This window comes from Thermobia domestica, chromosome 2 (genome assembly GCF_964235325.1).
Source record: "Thermobia domestica chromosome 2, izTheDome1.hap1.1, whole genome shotgun sequence".
Classification (NCBI taxonomy): domain Eukaryota; kingdom Metazoa; phylum Arthropoda; class Insecta; order Zygentoma; family Lepismatidae; genus Thermobia; species Thermobia domestica.
This window is the reverse complement of record NC_137455.1, coordinates 47,833,249-47,855,909: the sequence shown is the minus strand read 5'-3', so window position 1 is coordinate 47,855,909 and position 22,661 is coordinate 47,833,249. Positions and strand designations below refer to the sequence as shown.

At 36.6% G+C, this 22,661-nt stretch overlaps 1 protein-coding gene across 1 annotated transcript in view; it reads right to left on the bottom strand.

The window, feature by feature from the left end:
• Nucleotides 1–1,537: 1,537 nt before the first annotated feature.
• LOC145671728 (RNA polymerase II-associated factor 1 homolog) overlaps nt 1,538–22,661 on the bottom strand; it is a 72,966-nt gene continuing 51,842 nt past the window's right edge. The window contains exon 8 of the mRNA XM_081740934.1: nt 1,538–3,271. Coding sequence (XP_081597060.1) covers nt 2,845–3,271 — 427 coding nt within the window. The 3' untranslated portion in view covers nt 1,538–2,844. The remainder of the gene's footprint in view (nt 3,272–22,661) is intronic.

The window sequence follows — 22,661 nt, the reverse complement described above, 5'->3', positions numbered from 1 at the left end:
ACAGTTGCATTGATACTCTGACCAGCTGGTAGCAGTTCCCGATGCACCAAACACACAGAAGGACCTTCTTCTGGTGCAGTCCTGGTTTCGGCTGTTTTGAAATCGGTTCATGGGATGCTAACCAATGATGATGGCGCCGTGGAGCTTCGTATAGGACCCATTTTTTAACACATGTCAACACCCTGTCCAGAAATGGCTCCGAAACAGTAAATAAACACAGGCGACTGCCGCGTTGCCTTCTGGCCCGGAGTCAAAATATGTGGGACCCATCGATCCAACTTGTAGTGCTTCCCAAGTTGATAGATGTGCTGCCGAATGGTTTCTCCACTCACACTGAATTGTAGTTCCACGTGAATTGTGTTCCTCTTTGTATTTTTAAATCAAGGAATAGTACATGAAGATCAATTCAAAGGATTTAAAAGAAATAATTAACAGATTTTATTAAATAATTACAGAATCAAAAGTAACGAAACAAAACTTAATGCTTTATGGGCAGGAATGATTCTTAGGCATACAAATTTTGCTTTGCCCGAAGTGTCTAATTTGTACTATGGCAAAATCGATATATTCCGCCGTATGCAGAGTCGTTTTGACATATGATTAGCGTCATATTAAAGGCCTGACTACTGCAGGAAACATATGATACTCGAACTCTCTAGTATGGCACTAATCGCGCGTCAGAATGACTCTGCATAAGGCCCATTATTATTATTTATGGATGGAACTCCAAGAGTGATTGTAAATGATTCATTGAGTCTTAAAGGGTTGTATTAAAAATGTATAACACATACAATAAGGCATGATACACAAAAATATATAGAAAGTACCCAAATTCAAGCATACTGTTACAAATGTTGCATATGGCTTCCTTTCGTCACACACACGTTTATGCGGTAGTCTGTTTCGCCCACACGCGTTCTAGCACATCCCTACTAATGGTCGTAAATACAGCTGTAGTGTGATCCTGGAGTTCACTCAAAGTTGTTACGAGTGAAGGCACTTTACACTGTCTTACACATGCCCCCATGCAATTACAAACTGTCTATGGATAGCATGTTGTACGGTAATAACAGAAAAACCTTTCTCATATTCCAAAACACAGAAAGTTTTCTGGCACATAAACGCTTTTTTGGAAATTTGGTTTGTGGTGTCACCTATCACCGAGGGCCAAGATTACGAATATGAGAAATTTAATTTTTAAATGTGTTCTTTCGTTTTATCATTGACACAAACGTTGTGCTAATAGTTTCCGACATATTTCACTTGAAAATCTGATGACTCATTTATAATCACCCTGTATCATAAAATATCATTGTCAAAAGCATAGAAGCTTGGTTATTTACTTTGAAACAAGACAAAAACTGTGGTTAAAATATCTAATTTTATAAACGAAAGTAATAACCAAGTAATGGAAAGTAATGAACGAATTAATAAACGAAAGTAATGGAAAAAAGTAATTATTTTTATTATAATGAACTCGAAAGAACGACACAAGATTAAGTTCGAAAATCGTTTGATTTTGAATGTGAATACAGTAAGAACGCACACAACTTCACGTTCTATTAATTTTTTTTTAAATTAAATTTCTTACAACATATGTAACCATAGTTAATATTAAAAATACAAAAGCAAACCCTTATAAATAATTCCTAAGAAAGATGATGTTTATAGCATCACAAATAGTATATATAAGTAACTTTAATAAAATGCATCACTTGCTCGTTTACATATCTTTATAGTACTATATTAAATATGTTAGTTTGTAAGATATTACAAAACTGAAATAATTTATATTCAATACCATCGGATTTGACAATTTCATTTTGTTTTTAAGCTTATATTGACGAATATTGAAAGGTAAGGATTAGACTTTTTTTGGCATAAATTTGAGTTGTTTCTAATATGTACAAGAGTTAAAGAAGCAAGTTTAACTTAAATTAATAGCAACAGTTTTAATAATATCTATATCACAGGATCATAAACAAATGAAACTCACAACAACGTAGTATGTTACTTGTTATCAACTCCATTAACGTAATTTATAAATTATATAATAAATAACAATTTTATAAAGAATAAAAGGATAAAATGTAAACTGACTACTTTTGCTTACAAAATTGTTGGACAATGCTTGTTTCGTAGTATGGATCTCTAAAATGTGTCAATTGTTTCCTACAAATAAAATAATTGACTGTTAGGAATACACTGTGTACAGTAACACGTATTTTGCAAGATATTTGATTTGGTCAAAATTTGTAAATCATTTTGATATGACATATTTTGATTTCGAAGTTGTAATCAACATTAAATTAATTAATTTTTATAAAACTGTTGACTTCAAAAATCATCCTAAAATAGGATATAATTAGGTGCAGATTTCTTATTACTATTTTTATTTATTTATGTATATGATAGAATAATTTGAATTACACATTAAGTTATTATAGTAACTTTTTTTTCATATTTGGTGAAAACGTTACTAATATTTCCGACAGATATAAACTTTTGACTCTAAGTTCAAAATATAAGCATGAACATTTCCAAGTGCTATGGGACGTGAACAAGCTTACTTACAAAACTTTGATTTTTACTTCGTTTGAAAGTGAGTTTGTTCTTAGTATAAAGCATCAAATTTTAGTTGAAAAGCTTCCTTGTAAAACAGAAAATGGTTCAATGAAATCTTAGGGTGCAAATTGACTTATGTGTATCGTGATTCAATTAAATATACAGCTCAACAGTGAGTGCTTTTGCTAAAGTTGTCAATAAAGATCTTATTTCATCCAACTGATTTCACTTGGACATAGACATAAATTGGCAAGAAATATTGCCTCCATTATTTTCCAGTCATTTCGATTTACTTTTCTTCTTCTTGCCCAACTTTTTTGATGTGCTTCTTCTACGATACTTCCTTGTACCTTTCTTTGTTTGATTATTTACGACATCGCTGTCATTAACTCTTTCAGTTCCTCCCAGCATTCCAAAGTCCTTCTCTACATTATTTTGGTTGTCTACTGAATCACTCGTAAATTGTTGATTCTCGCTCTTCAGATTTGTCTTGACTAAGATTCTTGCGTTAGCAATACCACTATTGTCGTTATTATTACTATCTTCTTTATCGCTGTTCGCTTCCTCCTCTGCAAGTGGCTTCAATTGCCGTTGTCTGTAGTTCTGAATGTCAAGTTCACTCCTCGTAAACTGCCGATATTTCACGTACATTCGAGTATTCGGAGGTTGCGAGCCTGATTGTTTGTGTCGCTTCGAAAGACGCACTCTGAAAAGAAGTATAGAAAATATTTCTGAAAAACTAGTCTTTTATTTAATAATATTCAGTTAAAAATGAGTAATTTCTCTATGATAAATATTTCTTGCTCAATTTTACTAGAAGATGAAATATATTAATTACTTCGAACAAGTAAGAAAATTACTGAATAATTTCGGTTTAAATAATAATAATAATAATAATAATAATAATAATAATAATAATAATAATAATAATAATAATAATAATAATAATTTGATATTTCTTTAAATTCTTTCTTTAAAAATAGCGAATTTTTAAAATGACAAATTATAGATTCTTACGATATTTTAAATATGATTTCAGTGGGAAAGTATAGTCTGATGACATGTTTCTGTTCAAACGAACGTGATTAATTTATTACAGCAGTAGCTTCATAAGGGATAAATGAAGTATAAAGGTAACCAAGAAAGTTCCGTCGCTTTTTGTAGAGGTTTGTGTTATATTGGCCCTCATACTGTGAATTGAATGCGAATGGAGATAAGGCGAAGGTCAGTTCTTAGTGTGGGCTTATCCAACGTACTACCTGGTTGTGACAATTCAGTTACACCGTGAACTTGCGTAAAGACAGAGTGAACATGGGACCTCCACAGAGCGTCACAAGGGCGTGTATGCTGTAGGAGTTTAAACGTCGCTAGCGGGGCAAAAGATATGCCAGGACTTTGGTAAGGGTGTCGTAACTACGCGGACAGTGCAGCGGTGGGTTAACAAGGAGGGTGACGAAACACTCGAAGGCGCACCACGTGTCGGAAGACCAACACATGTACAAAATGAAGACCTTCAGGCAGCAATTGAGACGAACAGTGGCCAGACATGTGAGGAACTACGACTACAATTCAGTGTGAGTGGAGAAACCATTCGGTAGCACGTCCACCAATTTGGAAAGCAGAACTCTCTCATGGCTAAGCGGTTAGCGTGCGCGTCTTTGGCGTGGGAGACCCGGGTTCGATTCTCGGCGGGAGCTCATGTGGTCCGGATTCCACGTTAATCAGTAGGTCCACGTCTCATATAGCCTCATTGCTGAAAGGAACGCTAGACTAAAATCAATTCAACTCAAGTCAACTTGGAAAGCACTACAAGTTTGGTCGATTGGTCCCACATGATTTCACTTCGGGTCAGAAGCCAACGCGAGCAGACACCTATGTTTCTTTGCTGTCTCCTCTGAGGAATGAGTGATTTCTGGACAGAGTGTTGACATGTGATGAGAAGTGGGTTATGTACTAAGCTCCACAGCGCCGTCATCATTGGTTAGCATCCCATGAACCGGTTCCAAAACACCCGAAACCAACACTGCATCAGAAGAAGGTCCTCCTGTGTGTTTGGTGGATTGTTCGCGGCATCGTGCATCGGGAACATCACGCTACCAGCTCGTCAGAGCATCAATGGAACTGTGTACTGCCAGCAATTGAGTCGTGTTCAAGAAAAACTCAAAACTCTAGAGCGAGCACTTCTGAATCGTAAAGAGGTCTTCCTGTTACAGGGCAACGCTAAGCCTCACGGTGCTAGGTGATGATTTGCAACACCATGATGATTTGTAACACCGTTCTACGCCTTGGATGGGAAAGACTATTGCATCCGCCATACTCCCCGGACATTGAACCGTCCGATTATCACCTGCTCTGTTCCTTGAACAATCACCTTAGAGGGCGCCAGTTCAAATATCTAGTAGAGGTACAGTCCGCGACATAAAATTTGTTACAAAAATTCTAAGTCCAAATGAATAACAAACTCTTGCCCAGTTTTCTTATGCATTCTATCAATCGATTAGTTGCTTCTAGTATTTATTCCAACTCCTCTCCGTCCTCCACCTCTCCTTGTCTAAAGCAGTGTATGTGACGTAGTGCACTCTTTCCATTCAGCTGAAAAAGAAACAGGAATCAACTTTACAACGTTATAGCTTTAAAACAGTCTTTTCCATTCGTTTGTTCTGAAATATTTTTAAGAGCTTAAATTAAAGGAAAGTCACACAATCTTCCCAGAGCTTCATAAATATCTTTAGTTTCATTCTTTTCTTTCTTTAAAGAGTGCAAGCTAGTACGATGCTCCCTAAGAAATCTATGGAAATTGCCAAGAGCTCTAAAATATCTACGGACAGAAACGAGTTTTATTCAATGATTCATTGAATTTCTTTTCAGTAAGTGCAAGAAAATGTTTCAGGGGCGTCATTTGGACAGGACAGGAGGGTGTAATTCCCCCTCTCTTGAGCTTCATAAATACGTATTTTTTGATCAAATGTATAGTAATACACTAATAAAAAGTGAAAATCTTATGTCGCCGGAGAATCTCTTCCTTTCTCTCCCCCCCCCCAGAATAAAGTCTAAAAGACACTGGTTTTAACAACAAACCTATAGAGTTACGATAGCACATTGCTAAAGAGCTTACATTTGGTTTCAAGAGTCGAAGGTTTGATCTCAAGCTATATGACTTCCTGGGTGACAGTGAGAGAGAGAGAGAGAGAGAGAGAGGGAGGGATTCAAGTATGGAGACAGAGAGGGATGATTTGTATACACAGATTTAGAATTGGGGAAAAAATGATCGGACAGCATTCGTATTATGACGAAAATTCTGATTTTGTGAAAGATAAGAAGGGAAGTTTTCGAACTGCGAGGATCACATTAGGCAGTTGTCGAATTAATGTGGAGAACTCTTTTTAGAGCATCAGATGATTACGAAAGGAGAGAAAGATTTTCAGAACTGAGGAATTAAGATTTTTAAAAATCTGATTTCGGCGACGGGTTTCGAACCACGAACCTTGTGGTCATCGAACCATGACTTTATCCATTCTGTTACGGAGAATTCTATTATTGGTTCACATACGTTTCCCTTAGCTGCGTTGAAAGCTACCTTAAGGGGATATTCCAAAAGTTGACTCGGTGGATGCACCGTTCAGTTAGGACGTAAACCTCTTGTAACTTAGTTACAATGTGCAAAATGAACTTCCTCTTCTTCAGGACACTTTTTAAAGCTTTAAAATTTGTTACTATTGTTTTAATTAAGTTACATTTGATAGAACCATCTGATAAAGTAGTGCCAAGCCCTGTGTGTCATTGTCTGTTAGGTGAATGGTTAATGTAAGTTACTTTTACGTGGATGGTCCGAGCTTCCAATCAAGACCATTCTTATTGATTATTTGATTTGAGCTACGCTCATACTGTATATTCCACAAGTTTAAGTTTGAAGTAATGTAGTCACAGCTAGTTTAATTCGAAATAATTTTCCAATATTATATTTGTTACTAAATTTACATGACACTCATCACTTGTTTGTAGCCCTGCATAAATGCAAAATTGTTTTAAAAGTATATTTTACTTTCAAGTATTATTGATTCTTTTTAAATTGTCCTTCAAATTTATTTTATAATTATTTTCTATTTCTTAATTATATTTTCTATTTATATTGTATTCTGTTACACGTTTATTATTTACATTTTATGTCTTACCTTTGAAGAGGAGCTTTTGACAATTCAGAGCAACAGGGACATACACAGGATGCAGGCCTTGGCAATCCAGAACTTTTGCCCCCACGAAATCACTACTTTTTTGTTTGTATATATATATCTAATTTTATAGATGGTGATAGCAGGGGCGGATCCAGGGGAGTGTGTTTGGGGTGATCGCATCCCCCAGAATAGGGAACTTTTTATACTTTTTATTTTAAAAATAAAACATATCCTAAGTATTTTTCATCTTTGTATTATAAACGTAAATTAAAACCTAAAGTAGATAGGCCTTACTTTCTTAAGAAAGTTAATTCTACAGAAGAGCTCTTTCTCATTTTCTATTTTTTCTTTTCTTTCTTTTCTTTTCTTTCTTTCTTTTTTCTTTTCTTTTTTTGCAATCCGCTCTTACCTTGATTTGACTTCGAACGACCGCCCCTCCCAAACAATCATCCTGGATCTGCCCCTGGATGATAGACATTTTAGTACAATATGCCCTCAATCGCTGAAATAAATTCCTGTCAAGCTTTCGATCGCTGAAATAAATTTCTGTTTACGGCCCTGCAAAACTGATGATTTTAGGGAGTGATCAGTTAGTAATGCCTCCCTGGAGCAACGACACTTCCCCAGAAGTCATATCTCCGATAATTCAGAATGTGATTTGTGCATTATCACTTTTCACTCTCAGTGTCTTGAAACGCACCAAAAAGGAACTGTTCTGAAGTATTTACTGGTTCTCCCTATGACCCTATTTCAATATGGCCAACCTTGGACATATACACATCTGAAATATCACCTTTTATGTCAGTGATCCCGAAAACTATCCATTTGACACAAATATAGAATATTTTCGATTCTCGCTTAGATGTTGCTCTCGTCACAGAAAAAGTGATATACAATTATAAAAGAAAAATGAAATGAAATATCAAATTTTTACATCCCACGATTATGCCGACTATGCTAATGGAGAGAGTAATGGTGAGAAATAAATGAAATTGTTTAATGAAGAAAGTGGGAGGAAACGGGAGAAACCCGAGGACACTCATGCACACGGTGTTTGTCCATAGTAAAGTTCATTCGGCGTGAGCTGGGATCGAACCAAGGACCCCATGCACCATAGGTAAAGTTATAAAATAATAGGCGTCTAAACAAATACGGAACACTACTATCAATGAGAGTTGAATAAGATTAAATTTTTATTTATTTCATTCTAAGTTGAAATTTCAATCAATCTTGTTCTTCATTACTGTTCGAAAACTTAAAGTTGTTGCTGCAAGGACGTGATAAATCTTTGCAGTAGACTTCGCAGTCCCCTCCACAGCTTCTTTTTCATGTAAGGCTAAAGTAGTCTCATTTTAGACATCGAGGAAAAATAGTGGAATTACGAATTTTCAATGGGCCCCGTTTTACTCTGGGCTCCCTCAACGCACTGCCGTTAGTTACGTCACTGTTCAGGATGCATGATGCAGCTTCTGCTTTTAGGAATACTTTCTAAGGCAGTACGAGTTTTTTTTAACTGCTGTGTGAATTAAGTTGTATTTGCTAGAAGTGTTGGTTAAAGGAAACTAAAGATCCTACACTCAAACACAAATAATCTCTTTCGAAACTCTAATGGAAAACGAAACGAATCGTCCTAAACATGCTACGCTTTTGAAGAGAAAAAGAGCAAAGCAGTAGTTGCACATACGCTTAATGGTGTTTCTTGGATAAAAAAAATTATAACTTACAAAAGTCATGTTCACGTCATGGTTTGATAGATGAAGGGTTAGTAAAAGGAATTCTTACGCTGGTGGTCGTGGGTTCGAATCTCTGCTCTTCTTGTTACTTTTTTCTCTTAGCTACACTTAGTTTGTGCATTCCAAACCTCGCAGTTTGGTTTGGATTATTTATGAAAGCAGGTAGAGAATTAATTATAGTCGAAATTATTTTCAAATATGAGATTATAATTACATATTTTGTCTTTAACTTATTACGTATCAAATTTTATATCAAATTTTCCAGTCTTTATTTAATTCATCTTCCGGTATAATACAATGAACATTTGCAGAGCGACGTCAGTCGGACGAAAGTACTATATTCCATTGTTACTCTAATATACCTAGGTATTTGTTCATATATTTATAAATTGTTTGCTAAGTAAAAACTTATGGCGGTCCACATTATGTGTCATATAATAGACCGTACGAAGGCGGACATAGCAGAAGGCGTATTGCAAATATCCCTGGTGATAAAAAGTAGGGGTCCCTGGTGATGATACCCCTGGCCACCAAGTCTCGCACGTTAGCCTCTTTATTAATGCAGAACATACTGAGACACATTCACTGGTGTCGCGTAATGTATTTCATAAAAGTTTGTTAATAAGTGGGTCGAATTAGATAGCCCTCGAGAGGGCTGATGGTGTTGTGGGCGAGCATTTATTAATAGTGTGTATAGTCCCCTTGGGACTCGATTACAGCTGCCATACGCCGTGGCATTGAATCCACCAGGCGAGAGATATAGCGTTGGGTGCAACAGATCGACCACGCATCTTCAACACGCTCCCAAAGATCATTAGATGTTCGTGGAGGATTATTCGACCAGGTTTCCCGCAATGTTCTTGCAACAGAGGCCCACATATTTTCAATAGAGTTCAGATCTGCTCCATGAGGAACCCAGTCAACTATTTCGACATCAGGTTGCCTCTGCAACCATGTCTGAACCACATTTGAATTATGTATCGAGCTATTGTCCTGTTGCAAATATAATATGCCGTCACCTACATGAGCTTTTATTTCCGGAAGCGTTTCATCCAGATGTTCCACATACTTGTGGGCGTTTAGGCGATCAGGAATCCTGTAGATTCCTCCGAAATTTGCAGCCTTGCATATCCATGCCCAACAGTGGACAGTTACGTATCCCATTCGACCAGAACGGGAAACGTATTCAGAGGCATACCTTTTTCCAGGGGGGCGGTAAACACGCTTCGGCCCGAAGTTTGCACTGGAAAATATTTTTTCGTCTGTGAAAACGACCTCGTCCCACACACGTGCAATATTTAACTGTGCAAACGCCAGACGGTCAACCATGTGGTCTTCTGTTAGTCGCTCCTTAACAGCTGCCCTGTATGATCTCAAACCAAAGGCTTTGAGTCTACGACGGACAGTGGTAACATCGCCTGGGAAATTGGTTTCCTCTCGTAACTGTCGGGCAGACATGAAAGGGTGCTCACGGCATTGGGCAATTACACTCTGGTCTTCTTCGGCAGAGGAAACTCTTTGTCGCCCACTTCCTCTTTTATGTCTTACATCTCCTGTTTCCTGATATCTCCTCCACCACCTCCGTGCTGTAGCACGGTTAACGCCATATCTCGCGCCTGCCTCGCTATAGTTCATGCCTGCATGCTCAATTAAAGCAATCACGCTGCTTTTAACAGAAGCTTCGTAGTGAGCCATTTTCACACCAGAAGCAAAATGATAGCTTTGCTTAGGTGTTTGAACGGAACGTGCTTCATGTGACGTCACGTAACAAGGCGGAGTTTCCTCTCATTGCTGTAGACAATATCGTACGCCCTCTGCTGGGTATTTCGTGAAGGAAAAAGTGCTTTTAAGCAGTTCATGGCGACCGCTTTGAAATCAAATGTAAAGTATGAGAATTAAATTTGTCATATCTGTAGTTTGGTGTAGAGACAAAACAAAATTGGAAACCAAAGGTTTAAGAACAACTCAGATTATTAATATAAAACAAGTCAAAGATTATTAACTTGTATTATCATACAAGAAATGCGAGAATTTTGAAACAAAGAAAAATAACTTAGAAATTTGCAACTGAAGACAAAAAAAGAAGCTAACTTAAACACACTAAAGGGTATGAGTAGGGGGATTAATGGGGACGTCAGCAATGAGGCTATATGTCCCCGTCTCGATTAACGCGAGGGATGGATTTTACCATTTCATTTTGACGGAATAACGTAGAGGATGGAGAGGAGGGGGAAGATACATAACAGCTATAAATATAAAAATAAAAGTGACAATGTTCGGTGGTGAATAACTCTTGAACTACCCGATCGTTCTCAATCACATTTTGAACATAGATGAAATTCGAACCTGGGAAGCTTTTTGTTATTTCATTTTGATATTAGAACTTGCGGAAGAGGAGGGGAGGGTAAATATATGAAAATGAATAAAACGTAATAATTCTTGAACAATCCGACTGATCCCAATCAATCAAACATTCAATATAGATAAGGTTCGGACCTGGGATGTTTTCATTTTGTGCCTTGACGGCACAATGTAGGGGAGGGGAAGGGGGGACTATGTAAAAAATAAAAATAAAAATGCTGTCTTGGTGACTTCATCACGCTTAAACCACCGAACTGATATTAATCAAATTATCAACATAGACGACGTTCGGGCCTAGAAACTTTTGTTTTAATATTTTCACTTTGACGGTAGAACATAGGAGAGGATAAGAGAAGGGGAGATTAATATATAAAAATAAATAGAACAACTCTTGAACCATCCAACAGATTTCGATCAAATTTTCAACGTACATGACATTCGGGCCTGGGATAATTTTTGTCATACCGTGCCCCCAAGAGGGGAGAGGGATACATAAAATCATCGAAAATGACCAATATCAAAGAGTACTTTAGTAATAGTAAAACCATAACATATTACTATTTTTCTTTAATTTAGCCCAGCGAAATCGGGGTGCGACTTAGATTCGAGGACGTCTTAAGTTCGAGTAGTTATCGAGAAATAATTAAAGATATTAACGTGTTATTGAATTACTTTGCTAATAATAGTAATAATAATAATAATAATAACTATTATTATTATTATTATTATTATTATTATTATTATTATTATTATTATTATTATTATTATTATTATTATTATTATTATTATTATTATTATTATTATTATTATTGAAGATTTGATCATTCAAATATTGAAAGATCAAAATATTCAAATACCTTAAGACAATTAAACGTGTGTCATCGCCGACTAATGATCACCAAAAATTCTAAATTTAAACAAAATATTCACACATGGTTCCGACTTGAGAACCTTCAGATTATTAACTAGCGCCTTGAGCACAGATCCACGCTCTATATGCGCTAAATGGTATGTTTTAGCATGTTTAAATTAGATTTCCTTGCCTCCAGTTACAAAATTCTAAGTTAGTATTATTCGTTCTTTCAAAATTTCTTTCGATTTTCTTTTTAATCATATAAGTCAATAATCTTTGGCATAGTTTATATTAATAACGTGGTTGTTCTTAAACCTTTCGTTCGCTATTTGGTTTCTTCTCTACAGCAAACTACAGATATGATACGTTTAATTCTCATACTTGTCATTTGGTTTCAAAGCAGTCACCATTATCTGGTAAAGCAATTTTGTTCGCCACGATTCATGAGTTTTGTAACAAAACACGTCAAGAAATGAGTTAAATGAAGGCTGCAAGAGTTTATATCAAAGTTGAGTATTATGAGCTAGTGACAAGCATGTAATAACGTCTCGTATTTGAAAGTAATGTTAGCTACTTTTAATTCACTAACTGGTATTAGATTTAATTCAAGCTTAAAGAATTGGAATGAACAAACTCAGTGTAGCTTAAAGAAACAAAACGTAAGAAGAACGGACGAGATTCGAACCCTGGACCACCAGTACAAAAATCCTGTTCACTAACCCCTCACCTAACAAGCCATCAACTTCTATAAGTTTTCAATTTGCAAGCAAATGATACCATTATACGTTTGTACAATCAATGTTTTGCTGTTTTCCTCTTCAAGAACGTAACATGTTTACGACGATTCGTTTCGTTTTCCATTAGAGCTTCTAGAGAGATGATTTGTGTTTGAGTATAGGATCTTTTGTTTCCTTTAACTGACAGTTCTAGCAAATACAACTCAATTGAAACAGCTGTAAAAGAAAAAAAACTAGTACTGTCTTAGAAAGTATTCCTAAAAGGGAGAAACTCCATCGTGCACCCTGAACAGTGACGGGAGTGCGTTGAGCGAGGCCAACATCAAAATGGGGTCCATTGAAGATTCGTAACTCCACTTTGAAGGGTTTTAATTAATTTCACACTTTTTCCTCAATGTCTAAAATGTAACTACTTAGCCTTAGATGAAAAGGAAGTTGTGAAGGAGCTATAGACTGTGAAGTCTACCGAAAAGATTTATCACGTCCTTGCAGCAACTATTTGCAGCAACTATTTCCAGCAAAAGGGAATAAGTACATCAGACCTAAGTTTTCAGAAACGCTAAAAAACCTTCCCGAGGCGTATTTGTATTTGTTTCAACACGTGTATAACTGATTAATTGTAGCAAAAGAACTGACAAACTCTAAGACAAGAAGAAGAATCTTGTATTGTAGCACTGCAATTGGTGAGAAAAGCTTAAAAGTGGAAAAAATATTTTTATGTACTTATTCCCTTTTTCCAATCAGTGGTTCAATTATGAGCCTATATTTTTGAGGTGTTAAAAATAATAATAAGAAGAAGAAAACTTATTAACTGGTAGGTTACGCTGGACTCTTAATTGTGTATATGGAATAATGGAGCGTGGGGTTATACAGAGGATTTTGGATTTCTGTTGGCGATCAATTAATCTTTACCCTAGTAGGGAATACTGGTTGGTCCGGATTTCGAACAGTAATGAAGATCAAGATTGATTGAAATTTCAACTTAGAATGAAATAAATAAAAATCTAATCTTATACAACTCTCATTGATAGTAGTGTTCCGTATTTGTTTAGACGCCTATTATTTTATAACTTTACCTATGGTGCATGGGGTCCTTGGTTCGATCCCAGCTCACGCCGAATGAACTTTACTATGGACAAACACCGTGTGCATGAATGTCCTCGGGTTTCTCCCGTTTCCTCCCACTTTTTTCATTAAACAATTTCATTTATTTATCACCATTACTCTCTCCATTAGCATAGTTGGCATAATCGTGGGACGTAAAAATTTGATATTTCATTTCATGTTTCTTTTATAACTGTATATCACTTTTTCTGTGACGAGAGCAACATCTAAGCGAGTATTCAGTAAATTAAACCACTAAAACCAATATTCATTGCACAATAGTGCAGATGAAGTTTAGCCCTTTGGCAATCTTCAGCATGGACAGCAAAAAAAGCCAATACATTGATATTGAAACAGTAGTTAACGAATTCCTCTGCGAAAAAGATCACCCGTACTGTTGTGCTTTAGATGATAATTTATAATTATACTTAGTTGGTTGAAATTTCTCCATAGTTGTGGGAGCGAGATACTGAAAAAATCCCTACCAAGAGGTGAAGGTGACATGTAAAAGTAGTCAAGTACGAACGAAATTAGTGTCGAATTCATATGCAAAGATGAAAAGTGACACTGTGGATGCTGCTTAAGTCCAAAATAAGCCTTGGTTGGCTTCGAGTTGACAATGGGAGGGTGACAGGAATAAAGAATCGAAAATATCCTATATTTGTGTCGAATGGATAGTTTTCGGGATCACTGATATAAAAGGTGATATTTCAGATGTGTATATGTCCAAGGTTGGCCATATTGAAATGGGGTCAGAGGAAGAACCAGTAAATACTTCAGAACAGTTCCTTTTTGGTGCGTTTCAAGACACTGAGAGTGAAAAGTGATAATGCACAAATCACTTCTGAATTATCGGAGATATGACTTCTGGGGAAGTGTCGTTGCTCCAGGGAGGCATTACTAACTGATCACTCCCTAAAATCATCAGTTTTGTAGGGCCGTAAACAGAAATTTATTTCAGCGATCGAAAGCTTGACAGGAATTTATTTCAGCGATTGAGGGCATATTTTACTAAAATGTCTATCATCCAGGGGCAGATCCAGGATGATTGTTTGTAGGGATGCATTCGAGTCGAGTCGAGTCGAGATTTAAGCCTGTCTCGACTCGTCTCGAGAAAATGTTGTCTCGACTCGTGTCTCGACTCGAAAATATGTTTCTGTCTCGACTCGTGTCTCGACTCGACAGTCTCTGTCTCGACTCGACTCGAATTCGAGTCGAGACGTCTCGAAATTCGAGTCGAGACAAAATGTACGAGTTAAAATATACGCACACATCAGCCAGACCATCATTACTACCTACCTAATTGTCAGTATGTCGACTTTTGGCATGGATAAAAACGGCGACACGTCTTGGCATACACGCAATGATCCTTGATAGGTCGCTGGAGAGAGCTGGCACCACATGTGCTCACTCAGTCACCTAATTCCCGTAAATTCCGGAAAGGGGGGCGATGTGTTCTGACGTCACGTTCAATCACATCCCACAAGGGACATCACTCAAATGTCCGGCTCCAATTTCAATGAAACTTTTTTTTGCTGATAGAAGGCATGTATGCATCATTACTTGTGATGACAAATTTTTGCCATGGTGCATGTTTTCTATTTTTTTTAAATAACTTTTAAGAGTTGTCATGTGGTTATTAGAGATTACTACAGAAGTCCCTTACTACCCTTTGTAAACGGAGCGTTAATGAAGAAAAGTGAAGAAAAACCATGTGGATACATATAAGTCCTGGGGGGAAGTCGTATGGTAGATATGACCTTGATGGCAGCCATCTTGAAATCCACCATTTTGAATTAAGGTCAAGTTTTCAAAATGGGAATAGGGTAATATGATACCATTATTTTTCTAATTAAATTCTAGCCCGAAATTATGTGAGATTAGTTTTAAGATACACCCATTTGGGGGAAAGTTACCGGCATATTAATTGTTTTTACTTACTGTGTGCGTAAGTCCCTTCTTACTTTCGTCTCAAGACCTGTAAATCGATCGCAACGGCAGAGCCCGGTTTCGCACTAGTGTTTAGAAATCTTTAAACTCACTTGAGGCAATATTTGTGGATTATTGTATTGTATTTTGCCTTTAATTAAATTTGAACCCACTTCATGATCTTGTGTAAAGTATCACTAAAAGAGAATTTCTGTTTTTATGGAGAACGTAAGCATAGCAATTATAAAAGGTGAGTAAGGTGCGTATGTATTTATAAGAAAGTTTATTTTACGAGTCTTTTGTGGTTCCGCCAACCTATTCTTTAGTTGTTTTTTTTTTTTCAAAATACTCATATCTCATAAATAAAAGAGCTATTATAAAATCTCTTACCACTATTCTTTAATACTTATAAAATTTTATTTATTGTAAAAGCACTGGCGAGATATTTCTTATCGCCCACTAAAATTATGGTGGAGCTCCTTCGTGGCTAACGGTTAGCATACTTGCCTTTGGCGTGGGAAACCTGGGCTTGATTCCCGGTGGGAGTTCATGAGGTTCGGATTCCACGTTAATCAGTAGGTCGACGTCTCACATAGCCTCGCTGCTGAACGGGACGTTAAAATCAGAATCAATTCAACTCAAAATTAGGGTTTTGACTTTATTATGATGTCATTAGTTTAAACGCCCAACTGCCCAGTAATTATAAACATTGACTATATTATAAAATTGTAATTTGTGACGACTAAAATATCAGAAATTAAAGATTATTCTTTGGGTTTTGGAACATTTTGAAAAACGTGAAAAACTGGTACTGCACCGATACAACACACTTTTTGGATTTGTCATTGTGTAAAGTGATACAAACTAAAGAAGAATTACAACTTTATGAAATTGTATTAGGACTTATTATTTAGAAATAAACACCAAATAAGTGTAATAGTTCATATCCGTATCAAATACCAAGTTTATGATAAATCAACTACACAAAGTAGGATCCAAAAACGCTCATTGCAATTTGTTCCATCCTTCAGTCGAACCAGGAACTGAAACATAAAGAGTGACATTTTCTTTTTAAAGATACTTTGTCCAGCTAAGTATTGTGAAGGTTTATGTCAGTAGAAGGAATTGCATTCCATTATACAAGCGCAATTTCACAACTTTATGTACACATTACTAAATATCGAACACCCTTGTCCATATGATTAGCGTACGCGTCTTTGGTGCGGGAGACCTAGGTTCGATTTCCGATGGGAACTCCTGTGGTTCTGAACCCACGTTAATTTGTAAGTTCACGTCTCATATAGCCTTGATGCTGAAAGGGACACTAAACTCTAATCTAATACTAAATACAAATATTTAAAGAAAAATGATGACGCACCAAGATGACGTGAATTTGGCTATCAAATCCATTTTGTGTTTTCAGTTATTTTCTAGTAGTATTTTTTCTAGGCATCCTTTCAAAAGACAGTGATACAAATTTCGTAACTGCGAATTCCTGTTAGAAGCCATGAAATTATCCGATTAGATGCAAAATTTCCCGTCCACTAAAATAGATACCGTAAATTTACAATATCTAACAATAAATAATTTTGAAAGATATCGCTTTCGAGGGAAAAAATGAAGTGAAATCTTTGAGTTTTACGTCCCACGCTTATGCCGGTTAGGCTAAAGGAAAGGGGTGATGATGAGAAATTAGTGAAATCGTGGAATGAAGAAAGTGGAAGGAACGGAAGAACCCCTAGGAAACCCACGCACACGGTGTTCGTCCACCACAAAGTTCACTTGGTACGAGCTGGGATCGAACCAGGGTCCCCAAGCACCAGAGGTGAACGATCTACCACTGAGCCACCGCGGCCCCGCTTTAGAGAGGCCATGACGTATAGTTGAACTCATTCTCGTAGTATGAAAGGCATTATTTATAATTGTGCATGATAGGATCACAAACAAAATTTAAAAATATTATGTGCACTTTCTTTTAACAAACATTATATTGTCTTTTATGGTGTGGAAGGGAATGTTATGTTCGAAAAAAAAGTCCTTAACACGATTCTTGTTGCTACACACTGCATGTTTCTAGCCACAGAAAAGATGCAGCGATAGGTAGGCTATTTTTCAATTGCTTTACATTAGCTTGATGTTTCAAGTCTTTTGTGTGTCTGAAGTTCACTTTTACCACAAAAGAGCTCAATATTAACATGTCTTACATAGCTTTGGTTCGATTCTCAACACGAACTGCAACTACCCGTTAAATTGTGCATCCGAAAGGCACTCTTTGTTAAACCTCGCTTATCACCGCTCATCTTAATAATATATATAACTTCACCTCGAAGCAAATGTTGCATTTCTCTCTTTCATCCTAACACAAAACAAAACTAACCACAGCTGTGACACGAAGGAGCTATTTCAAAAAGAAACAAGCTGTGCTTCATAGAGATGTGTACCAAATGATAGAAGTATAAAGTATTGTTTTCTTTCCTGTTTATTGATATCAGTTGGTGTTCTTAATGAGTTTACTCATTAGTTTAGAAAGAGTATATATGGAATTTGGACATATGTTGTACGTATTCTCCTGAGAAATTGATGAGACCAGAAAAATTATAAGGACAGATGGAATAGGTTTAAGCGCATCTACGTGACTTTATCAAATATTTATTCTCCATAATGGTACCACGCGGAAAACTTGGTATAGGCCTACTTTTATCTTTGCCTCCCTCTGTTAGCTGTTTTGTATCATATATATCGGATGGTTTTGATATTTCTTCTGATCATTAAAACAACAATGGTACCTGTGTGCGTGCAGAAATGCAAAAGCACAAGGTAACTTCCTATTTGTTTTGGAAACAACAAACCCATTTCGCGTGTGAGAGAGAAATTGAGCACAGCGAGATCGGGTGTTTACTCACGGTCAGTTCGCAGCAGGAGTCCATGGTAAAAATTTGGCTATCTCGAAAACACTCGCAAAACCTTACGAATACAAAAGACTGCGCTTCAAAGAAAGTTTAGACACAGATGTTTCAATTTTCTTTTAGCATCGTTCTTCAGCAAAAGAGTCGGTTCATTGTATTCGAAAAAGAGAAGGGAGAAAGGGTGAATTTATATTTTATGTGGGGGGTAACGTTGTAAGTAGTATAAACAATACATACCGCTTCCGACTCTGTACGCATACACTAGCCGCGGAGTCCACACACACACACAGAATCAGAGTCCTCACACACCAAGGGTGAGAACTGTGCCACTGAGTTACAGCGACCACGGGGCTAGGTCGAGTCCACTTTACGTTCATAGTTTCTTAGTACATAAATGTTACGATTATGAAATAGATTTTCCTTAATGAGCTGCATAAAAACAAAAGCTTTCGAAATGCATTAAACAATTAGCTCGATTTGAGTGTGAACTTAAAGTTATATTAGAGTGTAAATACGGTTACGCACCAAAGCTCGAAAACTTAATACACTATTTCTCCTATATAGTCAGCATGTATTAAGCAATCATTCAGCTTTCATTTAAGAGGATGGAAATCGAAGGCCCCTGAACAACTATGTTACTAATGTGCGGAATGTATTTACCTTACAGTGAACTGCTTTGATGCCAAGTGGCCTAACTCCAAAATTGAAATTTTCCAGGAGTGAAAGTTGAAGTTCAATATCTCATGAACAATCCATATTTCTTTTATGTTGGGAACCAAAACCATAACTACTGTATGTAGTTCATTGTTTTATAACTTAGTGTTTACAAAAATCCTTTTAAAAAGTACCTATTCATAGAAGTGGATGGTACTTATCTGTACTAGTTCTTGGCATCCAAGCAGTCCATTTATTGTAATACTAGCTTAATATACCCATTCTTCGCATGGGGGCTGTATTTGGAAGTCAACACCTGTGGAAGTATCACCATTCATTTCAGTGACCGCGAAAACTAAGGATTTGACACTAGTATCAATCAATATGGGCTATTTATACTTGTCTCGGTATTCCTCACCCGCTGACACCCGGCCCGCATACAGTAGTAGCTGAATTTGCAAGTCATCGCTGATGGAAGTGTCACCATTGATCTCAGCGACCGTGAAAACTATGGATTTGACACTAATGTCGATCAATTTGGATTACTTTTACTACATGTCTCGCTAAACGCCCCCCTGAGACCCCCTGGTTCCAATTTTGACAAAAACGCTTCGCCTTAGACTGGGACCTGGACCAAGGTATCCGTGACCAAAATTTGGTAACTCTCGGTCAACTTGTCTGGTCCCCAGGTCGGACCCAGTAAACGTCCCCCCCCGAGACCCCCCTGGTTCGAAATTTAAAAAAAAACGCTTCGTCTTGATCTGGGGCCTGGACTAAGGTACCCGTGACCAAATTTTGGGAACTCTCGGTCCACTCGTCTGGTCCCCAGGTCGCACAGACAGACAGACAAACACACAAACAAACTCTTTATTTTATTTATATTAGATAAGATATACTATGTAAAATAGTCTCGTATCATAATATGTGATGTACAACAAATGTTACATTATATATTATCCGTAGCTCGTGATATGCTGCAACATATTAAAGCCTCAGAATAGTTGGGCAAGCGAATAATCCAGAAGTTACGTAACCCTATTGCGTTCATGGGAACGAAAACACAATAATTATAACTATGCTAAATTACTATAGACTACCAACTGCTCATTCAGAGAACTTATGAAGTTCACTTTATCGCAATAGTTTTATACAAACTAGATTTAGACTACGGATAATAGTTTTATACAAACTAGATAATCAATTATTATTATTATTATTATATTTACACTACAACCAAATACAACGACATTAACTATTAGCTCTAATTAACTGAATTGAGCTGAAAATTAAATCTTGATCTTTAAAGATTAACTATTAATTTTATGCGTTCTGTACCTTTCTAAAGGAATAAAAGCTGGAATTGGTTTCAAGGCTGTTTCTGAGTGAATACTTTCTTCAAAATAATATTAAAAATTATAGAAAGATTTTCGAGACATTCGAGTCGAGTCGAGATTTTTAAGAGCTGTCTCGACTCGACTCGTGTCTCGACTCGAAAATTCGAGTCGAGAAATACGTTTGTCTCGACTCGTCTCGAATTTTACAAAGTGTGTCTCGACTCGAATCTCGACTCGAATTCGAGTCGAGTCGAGTCGAGATTCGAGACATGTCTCGACTCGAGCGCATCCCTAATTGTTTGGGAGGGGCGGTTGTTCGAAGTCAAATCAAGGTAAGAGCGGATTGCAAAAAAAGAAAAGAAAAAAGAAAGAAAGAAAGAAAGAAAAGAAAAGAAAGAAAAGAAAAAAATAGAAAATGAGAAAGAGCTCTTCTGTAGAATTAACTTTCTTAAGAAAGTAAGGCCTATCTACTTTAGGTTTTAATTTACGTTTATAATACAAAGATGAAAAATACTTAGGATATGTTTTATTTTTAAAATAAAAAGTATAAAAAGTTCCCTATTCTGGGGGATGCGATCACCCCAAACACACTCCCCTGGATCCGCCCTTGCTATCACCATCTATAAAATTAGATATATATATACAAACAAAAAAGTAGTGATTTCGTGGGGGCAAAAGTTCTGGATTGCCAAGGCCTGCATCCTGTGTATGTCCCTGTTGCTCTGAATTGTCAAAAGCTCCTCTTCAAAGGTAAGACATAAAATGTAAATAATAAACGTGTAACAGAATACAATATAAATAGAAAATATAATTAAGAAATAGAAAATAATTATAAAATAAATTTGAAGGACAATTTAAAAAGAATCAATAATACTTGAAAGTAAAATATACTTTTAAAACAATTTTGCATTTATGCAGGGCCACAAATAAGTGAGGAGTGCCATGTAAATTTAGTAACAAATATAATATTGGAAAATTATTTCGAATTAAACTAGCTGTGACTACATTACTTCAAACTTAAACTTGTGGAATATACAGTATGAGCGTAGCTCAAATCAAATAATCAATAAGAATGGTCTTGATTGGAAGCTCGGACCATCCACGTAAAAGTAACTTACATTAACCATTCACCTAACAGACAATGACGCACAGGGCTTGGCACTACTTTATCAGATGGTTCTATCAAATGTAACTTAATTAAAACAATAGTAACAAATTTTAAAGCTTTAAAAAGTGTCCTGAAGAAGAGGAATGTTCATTTTGCACATTGTAACTAAGTTACAAGAGGTTTACGTCCTAACTGAACGGCGCACCCACCGAGTCAACTTTTGGAATATCCCCTTAAGGTAGCTTTCAACGCAGCTAAGGGAAACGTATGTGAACCAATAATAGAATTCTCCGTAACAGAATGGATAAAGTCATGGTTCGATGACCACAAGGTTCGTGGTTCGAAACCCGTCGCCGAAATCAGATTTTTAAAAATCTTAATTCCTCAGTTCTGAAAATCTTTCTCTCCTTTCGTAATCATCTGATGCTCTAAAAAGAGTTCTCCACATTAATTCGACAACTGCCTAATGTGATCCTCGCAGTTCGAAAACTTCCCTTCTTATCTTTCACAAAATCAGAATTTTCGTCATAATACGAATGCTGTCCGATCATTTTTTCCCCAATTCTAAATCTGTGTATACAAATCATCCCTCTCTGTCTCCATACTTGAATCCCTCCCTCTCTCTCTCTCTCTCTCTCTCTCTCAATGTCACCCAGGAAGTCATATGGCTTGAGATCAAACCTTCGACTCTTGAAACCAAATGTAAGCTCTTTAGCAATGTGCTATCGTAACTCTATAGGTTTGTTGTTAAAACCAGTGTCTTTTAGACTTTATTCTGGGGGGGGGGGGGGAGAGAAAGGAAGAGATTCTCCGGCGACATAAGATTTTCACTTTTTATTAGTGTATTACTATACATTTGATCAAAAAATACGTATTTACGAAGCTCAAGAGAGGGGGAATTACACCCTCCTGTCCTGCCCAAATGACGCCCCTGAAACATTTGCTTGCACTTACTGAAAAGAAATTCAATGAATCATTGAATAAAACTCGTTTCTGTCCGTAGATATTTTAGAGCTCTTGGCAATTTCCATAGATTTCTTAGGGAGCATCTTACTAGCTTGCACCCTTTAAAGAAAGAAAAGAATGAAACTAAAGATATTTATGAAGCTCTGGGAAGATTGTGTGACTTTCCTTTAATTTAGGCTCTTAAAAATATTTCAGAATAAACGAATGGAAAGCTATAACGTTGTAAACTTGATTCCTGT